This window comes from Jaculus jaculus, chromosome 10 (assembly GCF_020740685.1).
Source record: "Jaculus jaculus isolate mJacJac1 chromosome 10, mJacJac1.mat.Y.cur, whole genome shotgun sequence".
NCBI lineage: Eukaryota > Metazoa > Chordata > Mammalia > Rodentia > Dipodidae > Jaculus > Jaculus jaculus.
In genome coordinates, this window is record NC_059111.1 from 27161793 (window position 1) to 27181063 (window position 19271).

General features: G+C 43.6%; 1 protein-coding gene across 2 annotated transcripts; it reads right to left on the minus strand.

Annotated features, from left to right (window-relative positions):
• Positions 1-561: 561 nt before the first annotated feature.
• Bcl2a1 (BCL2 related protein A1) lies at positions 562-13439 on the minus strand. 2 transcript variants are annotated; one of them, XM_045160844.1, is made up of 3 exons: positions 12827-13439; positions 1469-1609; positions 562-673 (listed from the first exon to the last, which is right to left on the minus strand). In XM_045160844.1, exons 1-2 carry the CDS (start codon positions 13373-13375, stop codon positions 1502-1504), a joined length of 657 nt encoding a protein of 218 aa, XP_045016779.1. In that variant the 5' UTR covers positions 13376-13439; the 3' UTR covers positions 562-673; positions 1469-1501. The 2 variants fall into 2 exon arrangements, with proteins under 2 accessions (XP_045016779.1, XP_004660505.2); XM_004660448.2 differs by lacking the exon at positions 562-673 and having other exon boundaries at positions 1350-1609; positions 12827-13438.
• Between the last annotated feature and the right edge of the window lie 5832 nt (positions 13440-19271).

Below are 19271 nucleotides of genomic sequence, written 5' to 3' on the forward strand. Positions count from 1 at the left end.
TGCTTGCAAAGTCTGCTGATCAAGGTTTCAATTCCACAGCATACACTTAAAGCCAGATGCAAAGTGGTACATGCATCTGTAATCCCAATGTGCAGAGCCAGGAGAACATGAAGCTCATGGACCAGCTAGTCTGTCATTCATTTGCAGTCTAGCAGTTCATTCACAGTGGCAAGAGACCCTGTCTCCAAGAACATGGAGCACAAATACCTTGAGGTTGTCCTCTGACCTCCACACACACTCTATGGCACGGGTGCACACACATTTATAAATAAGTTAATATTTTTTAGATATGGTGGAGGGCTGGAAAAATGGATTAGCTGTTAATGCATTTGCCTGCAAAGCCAAAAGACCCAGAATTGATTCCCCAGCACACACTGAAGGTAGATGCACAAGGTGGCGCATGCATCTGGACTTCATTTAGAGTGGCTGGAGGCCCTGGCATGCACATTCTTCCTCCCTCCCTCTTTCCCTCTCTGTGTCTCCCTCCCTCCCTCCCTCCTCCTCCCCTCCCCCCTTTCTCCCCCCCCGCCCTCAAATAAATGAACACAAATTTTTAAATGTGGAGGAAAGAGTAAGGCCTTATACCTGGCTTAGGGGGAAGGGGATCCTAGTTCCTTTCTTGTGGGGAAAGGACTTGCTGTGCAGAAGATGACTTCTACTTTCAATGTCTTGCCTAGGGAGAGAATGAGAGGTGAAGACAGACAGATAGGAGAAGGTCAGAGGGAAGCTGCTTCCAAGGCCTTCATCTTAGGGTACCATTTTCTGAGCCCAACCCTGCTTATCTAGTTGCTCCACCCATGAACCGCAAATGAAAGGCTAGAGAGGGAAGGTTGGAAAGAGGGCATTATTGGGTAACTGCAAGCAGCCAGGGGCCCTGGGGATACAGAAAGCAGGGGCCCAAGAAAGAGGTTGGAGGAAGATTTTAGCGCCCTTGTCCTCTAGCCTAGTGACATAGAATGGCTTCTGGATAATGGGTGCACCATTAAGAAAAGTCTGCCATAAAATATGTAAAATGTCTCCTCCTCCCAGGTCATCAACCTTTACTTCAACACCTATCTCCTGCACAAAGCTTTGTTGACATTCTAGGCTCACTCAGAAACTTAAAAGACAGGGCTGGAGAGATGGCTTAGCAGTTAAGGCACTTTCTGACAAAGCCAAAGGACCCATATTTGATAACCCAGTACCCACATAAGCCAGATGCATAAAGTAGCACATGTGTCTAGAGTTTGTTTGCAGTGACTTGGAGTCCCTGGTGTGCCCATTCTCTCTCTCTCTATCTACCTCTGCCTCTTTCCCCCTTCCTTAAATAAATAAATAAAATTATTTAAAAAAACAAGACAAAAATCATATACAGTGACAGATATGTACAATTTATTCATTACAATGGGAACAACGTGTCTGCATCTCTCAAAAGTCAACTTCCATCATCAAAGTTGTTTGTTTAAAAATGGAATTGCTAAGTGCTTACAATAGTTCTCTCAGGAGCCCAGGTTCTTTCTGGTCAGTAGTATTGCTTCAGGTAAAAGAGCATTTCCCAGATGTGTCCTGCAACATCCAGAAGCACCAGCCAGCCAGAGGTGGGTTCAAACTTCTTTATAAAGCCGTTTTCCTAAGAGAGAAGAAATTAAACATTTTTAAATCATGGAGACAAAATTTGCTGTAATCAGAAGGAAAGAAATATATTTAAATGGTACAAATAGTTAACCTCTCCACTTTCACTGTTGATGTTCATTTCATCCTCATCATATTCTCCATGGCAATTCTAAATCCCCTTTAGCAGCATCAGCAAGAGAAAAATAGTTTGAGCTGCACAGTTCTTTTAGGTTTTTGCAACCACATAGTAAGAAGTAAAAATGAACCAGGTATGGTGTACACCTTTAATCCCAGCACTCAGGAGGCCCAGGTAGGAGGATTACTTTGAGTTTGAGGACAGCCTGGGACTACATAGTGAATTCCAGGACAGGCTAGGGTAGAACGAGATCCTACCTCCAGAAAACAAAAAATAAATGAAGAAGAAGTAAAAATGGTAAAATTAATTTGGTCTAATTCAATATTTAATATAGACAAAATATTTCGTGTACAGATAGTCTGAAACAATTGAGATACATTACTCTTTTTTCATGCTAAAATTCAACAAGCAGTACTTCCATCTTAACTCAGATAAGCCACACATTTCAACCACATAGTAGCTATGATCTCTAGAGGGAAGGAAGTCTCATTTCTTTCTTCTTTTCTATCAATTGCCTAGCATTGAAATATGCATTCAGGGATGTAGGGATGGCATAGTGGTTAAGGTACTTGTCTGCAAAGCCTAAAGATCCAGGTTCAGTTGCTCAGTACCCATATGAAGCCAGATGCACAAAGTGGCACATACATTTGGAGTTTGTTTGTAGCAGCTAGAGGCCCTAGAATACCCATTCTGTCCCCTCTCTGTCTTTCTTTCTGCTTGCAAAACAGAAAATAAAAGGCGGGAGCTATGGCTTACCAGTTAAGGTGCTTGCCTGCAAAGCCAAAGGACCCAGGTTCCATTCCCCAGTACCCACATAAGCCAGATACACAAGGTGGCACATGCATCTGGAGTTCATTTTCAATGGGGCTGGAGGACCTGATGTGCCCATTCTCTCCCTCTCTCTCTCTCTCTCTCTAACAAATAAGTAAAAATAAAATATTTTTTAAAAGTAAATAAATAAAAAATTTAAAAACTTGCACTTGTATTTATAAACTGTATTGTAAGGAGATTTATGAGGACTCATGGTAAACCCAAATCAAAATCTAAATGAAACCAGTGCATTTGAGGGCTGGAGAAATGGCTTAACTGTTAAGGTGCTTACCTGTGGAGCCTAAGGACCCAGGTTTAAATCCCCAAAACACATGTAAGCCAGAAGCACATGGTGGTGCATGCAATTGGAGTTCATTTGCAATGACCCTGGAGTGCTCATTCTCTCTCTCATAAGTAAATGAATAAAAATAAAATATTAAAACAAATTATGCATTTGAGCTTATGAAAGTCATCAGTGGAAACAAACAACAGTGGACACTGCAAGTCTTATGTTTGGCCAGCCAGGCCAGATGAGCCAATGGGCACAATAGTGGCATCCTGTTATGGGGAAAACCAACCACTCTCTAATTGGACTGGAGGCCCACTCCACAGGAGGGAATACATGCCTGAAAACCTATGATGGAGGAAGTCATGAGCCCTAGGGGTGTAACGCCTGCTGGTGTCTGACTAAGCACTTCTCTTAATGTTCATACCCATATATTAATGCTACTCTCACTTTTGGTTAGAGAAGCTTCTCTTTTCAGATGGCAGTGACCTCTAGGATGACTCAGAAGGCACCTTAGTGTTGAGAAGAAGTGACAAAGGAGTGTTCAGCACTGAGACATCTCTATCACACCTTCCAAGGCTCAGGGTCCATTGTGGAAGAGGTGGCAAAAAGAATGTAAGAGCCAAAGGAAGGGTTGGACTGCTTACAATGCAGTCTTCCAGACATAGAATGGCCTGGATATCCATAACCTCACAGTGCCTGATACTACCTACACAAGACCATCATAATAGGAGGAAAATCTGATGACATCAAAATAAAAGAGACTGATTAAGAGGGGGAAGGGATATGATGGAGAGTGGAGTTGCAAAGGGAAAAGTGGAGAAAGAAAGAATTATCATGATTTATTGTCTAAAACTATGGAAGTTGTCAATAAACAAATTAAACCAAGCTGGGCATGGTGGTGCACAACTTTAATCCCAGCACTCGGGAGACAGAAGTAGGAGGATGGCTGTGAGTTTGAGGCCACCCTGAAAATACAGAGTGAATAAGCATGGACTAGAGTGAAACCCTACCTTGAAAAAAACAAAAAAAAAAAAACTTAAACCAATGCATTTGAACCTATGAAAAGGGTGAAAATAACAAATGATTATTTCTACTATAATTAAATTCTTTTTGAGACTAAACATAATTTAAAAAAAAATAAGATAATCCAGGCTGGTAGAAGTTCTTGATGAATATCATGTGGGAGTTCCTTGGTTCCAGCCCCAATGTATAAAAAGATAACCCAATGAACTGTACACTATAACATTATATTTTACTAACTATACAATAATCTTATTGCAAATTATTTTTAGCTTAATGCTCTTTCTGATTTTATTAAATGAGAACCCCAGGACTCAGGGAAAAAGTAAATTATCTAAGATTAAACAGCTCACTATGTGTGGTGACACACATCTGTAATCTCAGGATTTGGCACACAGAGGTAAAAGGATTACTGCAAGTTCAAGGTCAGGCTGAACTAGTGAGTTCCACACCAGCCTGGGCTACATAGTAAGACCCTGTGCCAATAAATAGATTATGTCGATGAGAGACAGACAGATAGCCCAACTTCTTAGTGCCTAGTCTTGAATTAGAGTGCAAACATCCCAATTCTTTCCATCCGCAAATTATCTAAACAAGTGCAAAGGACTAGAAAAATTATTCAAATGGCTTATTTTTATTTTATTTATTTTTCTTGCTGTGGTTTTGAGACAGGGTCTCATGTAACCCAGGTTGACCTTGAACTCACTTCAAGCTGAGGATGATCTTGAACTTTTTATCCTCCTTGCTTCGCTAGTGCTGGGATTACCCATCTAGTATGCACCACTATGCCCAGGTCTAGGCAAGCGCTCTGCAAACTGGGCTATATCCCCAACCCTTGTGTGTGTGTGTGTGTGTGTGTGTGTGTGTGTGTGTGTGCATCTCTGCATGTATTCATCTGGCAAACATTCATCCTGCATCTTGTACAGTCCACATTCTGTAATTCTAAATGTGTCCCAATGACCAAGACTAACCCAACACAGTGGAGCAGGCACTGTGTGTCCTTGAGAGTGGGCAGAGCCTGGCAAACTCAGTAGCACTTGGCATCATAGTTGTGGTATAAATGACAGAGCACGGGGATTTCCCATGTGAAGGACTGCCTCAGAAAGCCACGTCTGTCTGCATGCTACGTGGAGAGACAGTCATGCTCTGAGGCACGTGCTGCCTTGTCCCAACAAGAGGGAAAACATTGCTGCTCTCTCTGCTTCCTCTTCACCTCCTACGCCTACACACTCAGTTATTTCCCACCCAGTCTAGGTATTCAGACACTTGTTCCACTGCCAAGAATTTTCATAACCTTATATTAGGCACATACAGTAAGGGCCTCTAAAATGACCTTTCATGGGCTGGAGAGATGGCTTAGTGGTTGAGCGCTTGCCTGTGAAGCCTAAGGACCCCGGTTCGAGGCTCAATTTCCCAGGACCCACTTTAGCCAGGTGCACAAGGGGGCGCAGGCATCTGGAGTTCACTTGCAGTGGCTGGAGGCCCTGGTGCGCCCATTCTCTCTCTCTTTCTCTGTCTCTGTCTCTCTCTCTGCCTCATTTTCTCTCTGTCGCTCGCAAATAAATAAACAAACAAACAAAAAAGATTTAAAATGACCTTTCATTCCTAGGAGAGTTATCAAGTTGTCAACGTCCATTATGGCTGTGTAGTGAACATGCCATCTTAGATGTGTTCAACTTCTAAGGTGAAACTCTCTGGGATGTCATTTTAGAGCAATCTCTATGTGCCACAGCTCACACAAGCTCAAGGAGCAGGAGTGCCCTTCTGCGCTGCTTGGCGCTGTTGACAAAGCTGCTACATAGCGAGCTCACTCTAGAACGACTCACTTTGTGGGAAGGGCCCAGTGACACGCACTCACTAGTAGTAGTCAGTGTGTTTAGAATTCACAAGGTCTTGGCTACTTGTGCCTTGGGAAAAGCCTTTGCCAAACTGAATGCTTGACCAGTCATCCACATGTCTCTGCACACCCATTCTGCCCATTCATTTGGCTACAAACTGACAGAACCATAGAGCAAAAAGAAAGGGAGGAAGGACAAATAGGGGAAGAGGAGAAGAAAATCTCTTGGCCTACCCCAAACTTAATATTCTAATTACTTGGAAAGTACCAACTCTATGTGTCTCAGATTTCAAAGGGGCTTTCTTTTGGTACTTAGAATAGTTTTAAAAATTACATTGGAATTTCCCACATAACCCTCATACTTGACAATTCGCAAAGTACCTTTACAAAAAAAAAAAAAACTTTCTTGTCCTTTATCCTCCCTTCTAAACTAGGCATTTGTAAGGCCACATATAGTGGCACATGCCTTTAATTCCAGCACTGAGAAGGCTGAGGCAGGAGGTTCCAGAGAGTTTGAGGCCAACCTGCCACTACAGAGTGAGTTCCAAGCCAGCCTGGGCTAGAGTGAAATCTATCATCAAAACTACAAAATAAGGCCAGGCTTGGTAGCCCACGCCTTTAATCCTAGCACTTGGGAGGCAGAGGCAGGAGGATCACTGTGAGTTCAAGGCCACCCTGAGACTACATAGTAAATTCCAGGTAAGCTTGACCTAGAGTGAGACCTTACCTTAAAAAAAAAAAAAAGAAGTATGCATTACTGTCTTCATTATGTATTATTGTAGTATATCATTATATTCACATTAATAATAAATTTATCTTAGGATACTTCAGTAACTTACTCAAGGTCATATCTCTAGTAAGCAGGGAAAATTGGGGTTCAAATCTCCATGTCAATGTTAGTTCATGGGATCATGCTGTCAACAAACAAGTGTTGGGTACCTTCAGTAAGATAGGCTACATAATGCGCATGAGATATGCCGTGGTGCATGCAGTAGACATGAGTCCTCCTCTGTGTAGTCAAGGACGATATATTCTTTCCACTCCCCCAGTTTGGACATAGGAAAGTGCTTCATTAAAGAAGGTGAAAGGAGAGCTGGAGACATGGCTTAGCAATTAAGGCACTTTCCAGCAAAGCCAAAGGACCCAGGGTTGATTTCCCAGGACCCACATAAGCCAGGTGCACAATGTGGTACATGGGTCTGGAGTTTATTTGCAGCAGCTTCTGGAGGCCCTGCTGTGCCCATTTTCCCTCTCTCTCTTTCCCCCCCTCTCTCTCATAAATAAATAATCTTTTAAAAGAAGAATGTGAAAGGAGGAAACCTACCTGGCCCAAATAAAAGCATGGTTCTAATGGTGAATCATGAGCTCATCTCAGGCACATTTTTCTTTGTTTTTCAGACAGGGTCTTACTATTTTCCCAAGACTGACCTTGAACTTCTGGACTCAAGCAATAATCCTCTTGCCTCCTGAGTATCTGAGACTATATATAGACACCTAGATATAGATATAGATATTTTTTAATTTTGTTTATTTTTATTTATTTATTTGAGAGAGAAAGGCACAGAAAAAGAGAGAGAGACAGAATGGGCGTGCCAGGGCCTCCAGCCACTGCAAACGAACTCCAGATGCATGCGCCCCCTTGTGCATCTGGCTAACGTGGGTCCTGGGGAACCGAGCCTCGAACCGGGGTCCTTAGGCTTCACAGGCAAGCGCTTAACCGCTAAGCCATCTCTCCAGCCCATAAGAACATATTTTAATGACTTTAAGGACCACCCTTAACTGGGTGTGATGGTGCACACCTTTAATCCCAGCACTAGGGAGGCAGAGGTAGGAGGATCACCGTGAGTTCAAAAGAGCACATAGTGAATTCCAGGTTGGCCTAGGCTAGTGCCAAACCCAAGTCCAACCATTCTCAGTACTTAAATGGGTAAATAAGGGTGAGTGTAAAAGATGAAGAAAAAGTGATATAAGTTGCAAACAAAAGTAGCAACAGAAGGAGACAAAAAAAAAGGGAAGGAGGAAAGACTAGAAGAATAGAGGGTCAAATTGATTTTTAAAAAATGGGAATAAGGGGCTGGAGAAATGGCTTAGCGGTTAAGCACTCGCCTATGAAGCCTATGGACCCCGGTTCGAGGCTCAGTTCCCCAGGTCCCACGTTAGCCAGATGCACAAGGGGGCGCACGCGTCTGGAGTTCGTTTGCAGAGGCTGGAAGCCCTGGCGCGCCCATTCTCTCTCTCTCCCTCTATCTGTCTTTCTCTCTGTGTCTGTTGCTCTCAAATAAATAAATAAAAAATGAACCAAAAATTTAAAAAAAAAATGGGAATAAGGAATGATATTATGCATCCCATTGTTGTTATATCCACCTTATAATGTACCTGTTTTACATAGTGTCTGATGCTGATCACATAACTTTTCTAAATATAGTCAATCAGACTTTTTCAATGGAAATTAGGTAATACTATTATTAAAACAATAACCCATACAGGCATGGTGGCACATGCCTTTCCCAGCACTGGGGAGGCAGAGGTAGGAGGATCACTGTGAGTTTAAGGCCACCCTGAGACTACATAGTGAATTCCAAGTCAGCCTGGGCTAGAGTGAGACCCTACTGCAAAAAAAAAAAAAAAAAAAAAAAAACCCTAAACTTTTATGAAGTGCTAATGTGCAGAAATTGGTCTAGATACCTGGCCTATAGTTAGCTCAGTTGACCCTTATATGGGCCCAGGACATAGGTTGCAATATTCGGCTGGTTTTACAGAAAGGGAAACACAGCAAAGAGAAGTTACGTAACTTGTTCTAAAGCACTGGGGCCGGAAATGAGCCCAGATCTGTCTGGACTGGAGTTGGTGCTCTGAAACTCTTAAGCTGTGCCTCCACACCACATCCACATTCTTTTAAAAATATATATATATATATATATATATTTATCTGAGGGGGGGAAGAGGTAGGAAGGTCACTCTGAGTTTGAGGCCACCCTGAGACTACATAGTGAATTCCATCCAGGTCAGCCTGGGCTAGAGTGAGACCCTACCTCAAAAAACTAAAAAACAGAACAAACACTCTATCAAGAGGAGGTGGAAGAGGGAGAGAGAATGGCCACAGTAGGGCCTCTAGCCACTGCAAACTCCAGACTAGTGTGCCACCTTGTGCAGATGACCTTATGTGGGCACTGGGGAATCGAATCTGGATCCTTAGGCTTCGCAGGAAAGTGCCTTCACCATTAAGCCACCTCTCCAGCCCCCACACCATGTTCTTGATCCATAAAACCTCTGGACACTCTTCAAGTGTGTTTAGATCCACTTGTATGCTTTACCAAAAGAAGAGAAGTTTTTTTTTTTTTTTTTTTTTAGAATAGGAAAATTGTGAAACCCCTCTTCCCCTCTTCTACGAGCCACCTGATTACTGGTGTGAGCGTGTCACTGTGCCCTTTCCACAAGTGAATCGTTCTGCAGTGAGCTCGTTCACTTGGCAGCCTCGTCAATGGCAGCATGCAAAGGCGTTCTCAGAGTGCGCGGAAAGGCACTCCTGCTCTTCGAGCTTGTGTGAGTTGTGGCACACTGAGACTGCTCGAAAATGACATCCTAAAGAGGTGTCTCTATCATGTCTCCTTGCCTAGCACCCGCTGTTAGGAAGGAAGGCTTTCAAGAAAACAAAAATGGCATCAAGTTAATGATTAATAAATTTGATTGCATCATACTTTTAAACACTTATAATGACTAAAGACATCCCCAGCTTTAAGAGATAATTAACAAACTAGGAGAAATCTGTCCCATAAAAAAATAATTTATGGGCTGGAGAGATGGCCTAGTAGCTAAGGCACTTGCTTACAGCTTTGGTTTCCCAGGATCCAGGTAAAGCCACATGCACAAGGTGGCACATGTGTCCGGAGTTCGTTTGCACGGGCTAGAGGCCATGGAGCACCCATTCTCTTTTGCTCTCTATCTGCCTCTCACTCTCTCAAATAAATAAATAAAAATAAAAATATTGAAAAAAGTAATTTGTATTCAGAGAATTCTTAGGAATCAGTAAAGACAAAATAATGAGAAAATTAGAACTGGATTTTAAAAGGCAATTTTTTTTTTCTTTTGCTTTTTCAAAGTAGGGTCTTCTCTAGCACAGGCAGATCTGGTATTCACTATGTAGTCTCAGGGTGGCCTCAAACTCATAGTGATCCTCCTGCCCCTGCCTCCCAAGTGCTGGGAGACTAATTCTCTCAATAAGAATTATAAATAGGGGGCTAGAGAGCTGGCTTAGCAATTAAGGCGCTTGCTTGTGAAGCCTAAGGACTCTTGTTCGACTCTCAGGTGTCACGTAAACCAGATGCAAAGTGAGGCAAGCGCACAAGTCTGCACATGTGCACAAGGGGGCGCACGCATCTAGAGTTAGATTTCAGTGGCTGGAGGCCCTGGAGCACCCTCTCTCTCTCTCTCCCTCCCTCCCTCCCTCCCTCCCTCCCTCTCTCTCTCTCTCTCTCTCTCTCTCACTCTCTCTCTCTCTCTCTCTCTCTCTCTCTCTCTCTCTCACACACACACACACACACACACACACACACACTTCTCTTATTCTCTCATTAAAAAAAAAAAGGCAGTTTGTTGAGCTTGCCTCAAAGAAAAAAAAAGACTTATAAACAGGGTGCTGGAAGGATTCAGTGTCTCATTTGCCATACAAGTGTGAGGACCCGAGTTCAGATCCCAACCCTCACGTAAATGCTGGGCCTGTGGTAACCCTAGGGCTCAGAGGGTGGAGATGGACAGATCCCTGGGCAAGCTGGCTTGGTAGACGAGGTGAATCAGTGGGCTCTGGATTCAACAAGAGACTCTGTCTCACTAAGCAAGGTAGAGAGTGATTGAGGAAGATACCCAATTCCAACCCCTTCACACACATGTGCACCTGCATTTACACACATATGAACACACACACATATACAAGCAAAAGAAGAGAAAAATGATACTCAGCAAACATGGAAAAATGCTAAGTATGAAATGATGTTTAGATCTACTAGACCAAGTAAATAGCAAGTAACACAAAGCCAACGAGGTATGTGTGTGTGTGTGTGTGTGTGTATGTGTGTGTGTGTATACCTACATATACATATATGTGTGTATATGTAGCCTGTGTGTGTGTAGCCTCTATGTGTATGTGTCTGTATACAGTATATATACTAACAAATACTTAGGATACTATTACTATTTCACTTATGCCAGGGAATTGCTGGACACTCTAAACATGTTACTTACAGGAGTATAACATGGTAGAACCACTTTGGAGGGGAAAAAAAATCTAGTAATTAAGATGGTTGTGGTGGCACGTGCCTTTAATCCCAGCCCTTAGAAGGCTGAGGTATTGCCATGAGTTCAAGGCCAGCCCGAGCTACAAAGTTCTAGGTTAGCCTGGACTAGCGTAAACTCCTGCCTCAAAAAAAGAAAATCTAGTAATTAAAAAATGGATATATACCATGACAATGTAATGTTATAACCCAACATCTAGCCTAGAAAACATGCTCATGCTCAAGGGAAGCCGCATGAAAATATTTTTATGAAGCATTGTTTGTAATAGCAAAGCTCTGGAAATAACCTAAATGTACAATGGCTGGAAATGGTCAGCTATTGGAATGCACAAACATGCATCAGAATACGCAAAGTACTCTTCAAAATGTTTTTTTTTTTTTCAATTGGACTTGTTGAAAAACAAAGCTGTAGAATAAGAACCATGCACTTTTTTTAGCAGGGAAAGGGACAGGGAGGCCTTGAGACAGTCTCTCATGTGACACCCATATTAGGCAGGCTGGCTGTTAAGTTGCTCCATAGCAGGGAAAGACCTTGAACTTCAGATTCATCTACTTCCTCCTCCCAAGTACTAGGATCACAGATGTGTACCACCATACCCAGTCCCATGTATTGTTTCTGCATAAGAAAATGTGTTACAAAGAAGGCCCTGGCTGCTGAGAGAGTATAATTTAGTGGTAGAGCATTGTACTGCATGTATTAGGCTCTGGACTCAATTCCCAACACCAAGAGAAAAAGAAACCTGTGAGCTAAGCATAAGAATGAACACCCATCCTCCCAGCTACTTGGAAGGCTGAGGCTGGAGAATCACTTGGCTCTAGGAGCTGCTGACCATCCTGGGAAGCACGGTGCGATGTCATCTCCAAGTGAAAAACATACTATGTCTGTTTCTATGAGTGTATTCAATAAGCATGTCTTGCATGTCAATGATAAATAATTATTAGTGGTCACTGCTTGAGAAAGAGGAGAGCTGGGAGTTGAGGAGCAGAGGCTACATAGGAGTAGAGGAGTTTTTAGAGCCTTAGTATTGGGGCTGGGGAAATGGCTCAGGTCAAGGCACTTGCTTGCAAAGCCTGCCAGCCTGGGTTCAATTCTCAGCCACCCATATAAAGCTGGATGCAAAAGTATGTGGTTCCTTTATATCAGCAAGAGACCTTGGCACACCTCTACACACACATCCAATAAACAAATTTTTAAAAACCACTTCATTATTAAGCATATTGGGATATGCAAGAAAGCACATAAGTCTATCTGAAAAGCTTCTTACCAACATGAGTTCCAACACAGGTCTCTATACAGGTGTGGCTTTTTGTGACACTGGTAATAAAGTGACTTTTTTATTTGAATATACTTGATAAAAAGTACATTATCTATTTGCATCACCAAGTTTTTACAGCCCAGAATTTGCTATGTTAGAAAACCGAAAAGAAAAATCTATTTGAAAATCATGAACTTGCAAAAAGCACACTTTTTTTTTTTTACGATAGCTACATATGACAACATCTAACGCCACCCCTTCTGCTCTGCATCTCCATTTTCAGGGTAACCCAGGCAAAAGGCAAGTGGGACAAGGTCTGCACTGCTGGTTCTGAAGAAGCCTTGGGTCCAGACCTCACTACTGTCCCTCATGTCACTAGAGGAAAGCCAGCAACAAAGTTCTAGGATTCATTGAAAACAAGCCAGAAAGTTTTCACTTGAATTAAAAGCCTTGAAAACAAGCCACACAAAGAAAGTGAAGTCCTTAGGTTGGTATTTTCCTGTTTGTGTTAATGAGCAAAGAACTTCTCAATTCTCATTTCACAGTAAAGAAAACTTAAAAAAATAAATAAATAAAACCAGAACCCACCACACGTACCCAGCCTCCGTTCTGCCGTATCCATTCTCCTGTGTTATTCGTTATGAATTCAGCCACAAAAGAAGAAATCTGCTCATTAGTGTCCACATCAAGGTCGGTCTGCTGTCGTGGAAGTTTCTTCAGGAGAACACCCCCAAAAGCAAATATGGTCACTATCCGCCCCCAGTTAATGATCCCATCTTCAAATTCCTTTTCCATCACTTGATTGAAGATGATTCTGGCATCATCGATGGAGGTCACCTCAAAGTTCTCCAGGTATGGTTTCAGATTCTTCTCGACTTCTTTCTGAGCTGAGAATGCAACTTTCTGTAGCAGCCTGGATGCCTTGCTGGGAGCCGGACAGAGGGAGGGCTCCTGCCAGACGCACTGCAGGTAGTCCTGAGCCAGCGAGTGGACGTATGCAAACTCACAGTCAGTCATCTTCCCAGGCAGCGAGTGCGCAGGAGCTGTCCACCTGGAGGCTAGGTAAGCAAATAAAGACTCAACGGGCTGAGCAGGGGAGTGGCTCTCGAAGGTCTGGGAGGCCACTGGAATTTCTGTTTGTGTCATGTTATGGCATCCTTCCTCCTAGTAACTTTCGTGCGTAGGCTATGTGTGAAAGAAAAAGCTTTAAATGTAAAAGAGGAAAATGTTTCTGAGAAAGACCACTTCCTCATCCTGTAGTGAACTCAGTTAAAAAAGTCATGAGAGGATGTGGAGAAATTAGGATCCTTTGTACAGTGTTGATGACAGTGTAATTTAAGGCACTTCCTGAGGAAAACCCGCAGTCTCTCCAAAAGTGAAGCAGCTTCCCCGTCATCTCCCTGGTCCAGTAAGTGCTGGACTTTGTAAGGCCACAATCTGTAGTGAAGAGTCAATCTATTATTTCATTTAGTTTCGGCAGCATTCTGAGAAAAGCCGGGTATAGATGGGGCATTGGGGAATTTGGGGTGGGTTTTAATTTCTCATTTCAGCACACAGAAGGAAGGCAGTTACCAAATACTTTGGAAATGGTTAGCCACTCCCGACAGCCGCAGCTAGAGAGCCAGTGGTTGGAGAAAAGACAGACAATCCATGGTCCTGGGAAAAGTCAAACTTGCTCCTTTTTTCCCATAACAGAAATTCAAGTGCAGCTTATATTTCTGAACTACTACTATAGGGCCAAGGAGGGAGGAAAAGTGGTTTCTTGGGGTCCTGGATAGTAGAGACTTTTTATTGTTTATTTTTATTTATTTATTTGAGAGCGACAGACAGAAAAAGAAAGAGGCAGATAAAGACAGAGAGAGAGAATGGGTGTGCCAGGGCCTCCAGCCATTGCAAACGACCTCCAGATACGTGCACACCCTTGTGCATCTGGCTAACATGGGTCCTGGGGAATCGAGCCTCGAACCAGGGTCCTTAGGCTTCACAGGCAAGTGCTTAACCGCTAAGCCATCTCTCCAGCCCAGTAGAGACTTTTGGTAGCCATAAAAATGCGCCTCTCAGCCAGGTAGTACCAGTACTTGGGAGGCTAAGGTAGGAGGATCCCTGTGAGGTGGAGGCCAGCCTGGGGATACAGAGTGTGTTCCAGGTCAGCCTGGGCTAGAGTGAGACTCTGCCTTTAAAAAAGCAAAATCAGGACTGGAGAGATAGCTTAGAAGTTAAGGTTCTTGCCTGCAAAGCCTAAGAACTTATGTTTAAATCTCCTGGTCCCACATAGCCAGACACACAGTGATGCAAGCACGCAATGTTGCACACACAAGGGGGCGCATGCATCTGGAGTTCCTTCATAGCAGGCTGAAGACCCTGGCATGCTCATTCTCTCTCTTTCTCTCTTTCTCTCTTTCTCTCTCTCTCTCTCTCTCTCTCTCTCTCTCTCTCTCTCTCTCTGTCTAAAAAGAAAAATTTGGAAAGGTTTCTAAAAAGCAAAAACAGAGCTGAGAGATTGCTCAATGGTTAAAAGCATTTGCTTACAAATCCTGCTGGCCCAGATTCAATTTTCCAATACCCATATAAAATCCAGTTGCACAAAGTTTGCAGAGGCAGGAAGCCTAGGACTGTCTCTCTCCAAATAGTTAGATACATGATAGATGATAGCTAGCTAGCAAGATATATAGATAGATGATTGATAGATAGATAGGTAGGTAGGTAGGTAGGTAGATAGATAGATAGATAGATAGATAGATAGATAGATAGATAGATGATAGATAGAGATAGATGATAGACAGACAGACAGACAGACAGACAGACAGACAGACAGATAGATAGATAGATAGATAGATGCTAGATAGAGATAGATGATTGATAGATAGATAGATAGATAGATGACAGATAGATAGATAGATAGATAGATAGATAGATAGATAGATGATAGATAGATAGATAGATAGATAAAGAGAAAACAAAATGCACCTCTCAGACCTACTGTTGGAGAAAAACTGATTCAGGGCTGCAGCTACTCTGCTTTCAGTCTCCCTCTAGCTTTACACTGAGTCCACATATCTGTCTGCTCTCAGTCAGTGACAGCAAGGCAAGACTACTTCTAAGCCACATTTTCATAAACCAACCTCCTTGGGCACGTGATGAGTTCAAGGACTTGATTGACTTGTGGACTACACTGCCCTGCAACTTGAGCCCCATCCAACCTACCTTCCTCACTTTCCTCTCTTCTTCACCAGGGTCATTATTGGATCGCTTGCTTCACAGCTGGCCAGTGTCTTCTGCCCCTTTCTTTCCTCTCGCAGCATTTTTCTCAACACATTTGACCCCCCCCCCCGTGGCTTTTTTTTTTTTTTCTTGGAGTAGCCACCCTGGCATGACGCACGTATACAACAAAGGAATACATTGTTATATGGCCAAACCACTTCTCCAGACGTTCCTATGGGAAAGTCCCTAAGACTATACCTGTTATCCCACAGGAATACAAGGCCAAGAACAGGCTGTTTTCTGTCCTCAAATCTCTGACCAGCATAAGAACAACCAATAGGATGGGAGGATGAGCTTCCTTCTCCCATTACATTCCTGTTATGCTGATCATTTTTTTTTTCATTTCTTAAAAGGTTATAGAGGGCTGGAGAAATGGCTTAGTGGTTAAGGCACTTGCCTGGGAAGCCTAAGGACCTAGGTTCAATTCCCTAGTAGCCACATAAGCCAGATGTACAAGTTAGTTCTCTCTCTCTCTCTCATAAATAAATAAAATATTTTTTAAAAGGTAATAGAAGCATGTGGCTTAGGAGTTGCAATATGGGGGGGGTGGCTGGAGAGATGGCTCAATGGTTAAGGTGCTTGACTGCAAAGCATAATGACCTGAGTTGGTTCATCAGTACGTAGGTAAAGCCAAATGCACAAGGTGGTACATGTGTCTGGAGTTTGTCTGCAGCAGCTGGGGGCCCTGGTTCACTGATTCTCTCTTGTCTCTCTTCTTTCTATTGCTCTCTCTGCTTGCAAATAAATATTTTTTTTAAAAAAAGAGCTGCAATGGGCCTGAAGAGATGGCACGGAGGTTGAGAGTACTTCCCATGCAAGCATGAGGGCTTTAGCAACCTCAACAGACCACTTAGGTTCAATCCCCAGGACCCATATAATCCACGACTGTGGGATCACACACGTCTGTAAACCCGGGCCCCTGAGGAAGCATAGACCCCAGAATATAACCAGAGCTAGTGAAGAAAAGCAAGCTTAAGGATTGGCAAGTGACTCCAGACTAAATAGGCTCATATAAGCACGGGCAGAAGTGAGGAAGCGGGCACCCAAAGCTCTGTTGTGGCCACTGGCGGCCGGCTGAACATGTGGGGCACCACATGGACACATACATGTCCATATACCACCCCCACACCCACACACAGGTGAGAGAGAGAGAGAGGTGCAGTGAAGTACTTGGAAGTCAAGATCTATCTTTTCAAAATACTTTTTAAACTTTTTTTTGACAACTTCCATAGTTATAGACAATGAACCATGATAATTCCTCCCTTCCTCTTTTCTCCCCTTCACAAGTCTAGTGTCCATCATATCCCTTCCCCCCCCCCCAGTCAGTAAAATATTCTTTATTTGCAGGCAGGGCCTCCAGCCACTGCAAATGTACTCCAGATGCATGCACCACGGTACATCTGGCTTTATGTGGGTACGAGGGAATTGAACTCTGATAGGTAGGCTCTGCAGGCAAGTACCTTAATCGCTGAGCCATCTCTTCAGCCCAAGATCTATCATTTTGCTGTCTTTACCTAGTGCCCAACTTTGGATCCTGGAAAGGTAAGAAGTAGTTGATCTTTGTTGACTAAATGAAATACACTCAGAACAAAGCTAGGTCCAACTGTATTTAGGATTTATACTTCTGAAATATCGAATCCTAAAAGGTGCTGCCTGTTAAAATGTTTAATATTATAGCCTTTGGTTTATTTGAGGGAGTTTTCCCAATAATCACACCTTAAGGATAAATGGGAGGGGAAACAAAGTACCCCATTGTTGCTGTCAGTTTCTTCTTGTTGTAACAAATATTCAGCCAGAAGCGGCTTATGGGAGGAAAGGGTTGATTTTGGCTTACAGACTCAAGGGGAAGCTCCATGATGGCAGGGAAAAACGTGGCATGAGCAGAGGGTGGACATCACCTCCCGGTCAATATTAGGTGGACAACAGCAGCAGGACAGTGTGCCCAACACTGGCAGGGGGAAGCTGGCTATAACACCCATAAGCCCATCCCAACAATACACTGCTTCCAGGAGGCTCCAATTCCCAAATTGCCACCAGCTAGAGACCTAAGCATTGGGAACACATAAGTTTATGGGGCAAACATGAATAAAACCACCACACCCCTATAAAATATTCTTGCATATATAAAGTGCAAAAGGGCCAGGGTGGTGGAGCGCGGAGGGAAGTACGGGTCAGAAGCAAGCGGGAGAGCTCGGAGCTGGCGTGAGGTCACCGGGAGCATGCTCTGTGCCTGCAGCCTGAGCTGGTGCTCACCACAATCCAGTGTGCAGGCTCATAATGACCCATGAGTCTGGTGCTCATCCCTTGGGTTGCTTGGTCCACAAGCAGAATTATGTTTGAAACAGAATTTACTCCCAAGTACCCTCTGAACAAGCCAACCATGATTGATGGGTGAAATGAAACCATGTGTGTATTATATGACTCCATGCATGCACACTAAGGTACTATGTACCAACCTCATTGGAAACTGGAGATTAAAAAAAAATTGACTTCGGGTTAAGATGGCAGAGTAGGAACCATGCCAAAGCAGCCTAGAAGAGAAAAAGCCACACACACAAAAAAATCCCTGCCTCTGAGGAAATTCCAGACTTATACCAACTATAACATATTATAGGTAGTCCAGGGATCTGTAGAGGGAATAATTCAAAGCGGTAACTGTAGTAGCTTCAAATACAGAGACGCCCCTTGGATTCCAAGCTAAGGCCATGGAGCCAAGAATTGTGAAGTTCGGGGAAACACATATATGTCACCCTTACCTATTGTGGGCTAGTTAAAATATAACAGATTGACTGGGTAGAGAGAAATTATGAAAAACGATGTGTCAAATATTTCCGTGTTTGACAAATGCCTATGGTTTAGCTGTCTGGAGATACAGTTTCGTTGCAGAACAACTACTTAGCATGCCCTGGCTGGATCCAATCCTCAGCACCACCAAAACCAAACCAAACCAGCTATGGCCTGATCAAGGTTTTCTTTCTGCTTATTTTATCCAGAGGTTTCTACGGGAGAAGCATGATGCCCTGGCTATGGCTGAAGACACTGCCCTGGAACAGAAAGAAGATAGAAGCCGGGGACACGACTCTGTGAAGTGCTGGCCTGGCGAGCATGAGGACCTGCGTTCAGTCCCCAGAACTCACATTGAAAAGGTGGGCGTGGGGCTGCAGAGATGGCTTAGCGGTTAAGGCGCTTTCCTACAAAGCCTAAGGACCCAGAATCAGTTCCTCAGGACCCACGTAAGCCAGATGCACAAGGTGGTGCATTAAGTCTGGAGTTCGTTTGCAGTGGCTAGAGGGCCTGGCATGCCCCATTCTGTGTGTGCATCTCCCCTTTCAAATTAATTAATTAATTAATTAAAAGGTGGACAGGGTGGGCCGGAGAGATGGCTTAGCGGTTAAGCGCTTGCCTGTGAAGCCTAAGGACCCCAGTTCGAGGCTCGATTTCCCAGGACCCACGTTAGCCAGATGCACAAGGGGGCACACGCATCTGGAGTTCATTTGCAGTGGCTGGAGGCCCTGGCGCGCCCATTCTCTCTCTCTCTCTATCTGCCTCTTTCTCTCTCTGTCACTCTCAAATAAATAAATAAAAATGAATAAAAATTTTTTCAAAAAGATGGACATGGTAGCACGTGCTTATAATTGCAGTGCTGGGGAGGTGGAGGCAGGAGGATTCCAGGGACTCACTGGCCAGCTAGTCTAGCCTTGTTGGTGAGCTGCAGGCCAGTGAGAGATCCTGACTCACAAAAACAAGGTGGACAGTGCCTGAGAGGAATGACGCCCAAAGC

What these genes read in the sequence shown, in the direction of transcription:
- Bcl2a1 (XM_045160844.1), bottom strand. Translation starts at nt 13,375, where the DNA reads ATGACACAAACAGAAATTCCAGTGGCCTCCCAGACCTTCGAGAGCCAC. An exon ending in TACGGCAGAACGGAGGCTGG is followed by an intron (nt 1,610 to 12,826) that starts GTACGTGTGGTG and finishes CTTCTCTCTTAG; the next exon opens with GAAAACGGCTTTATAAAGAA.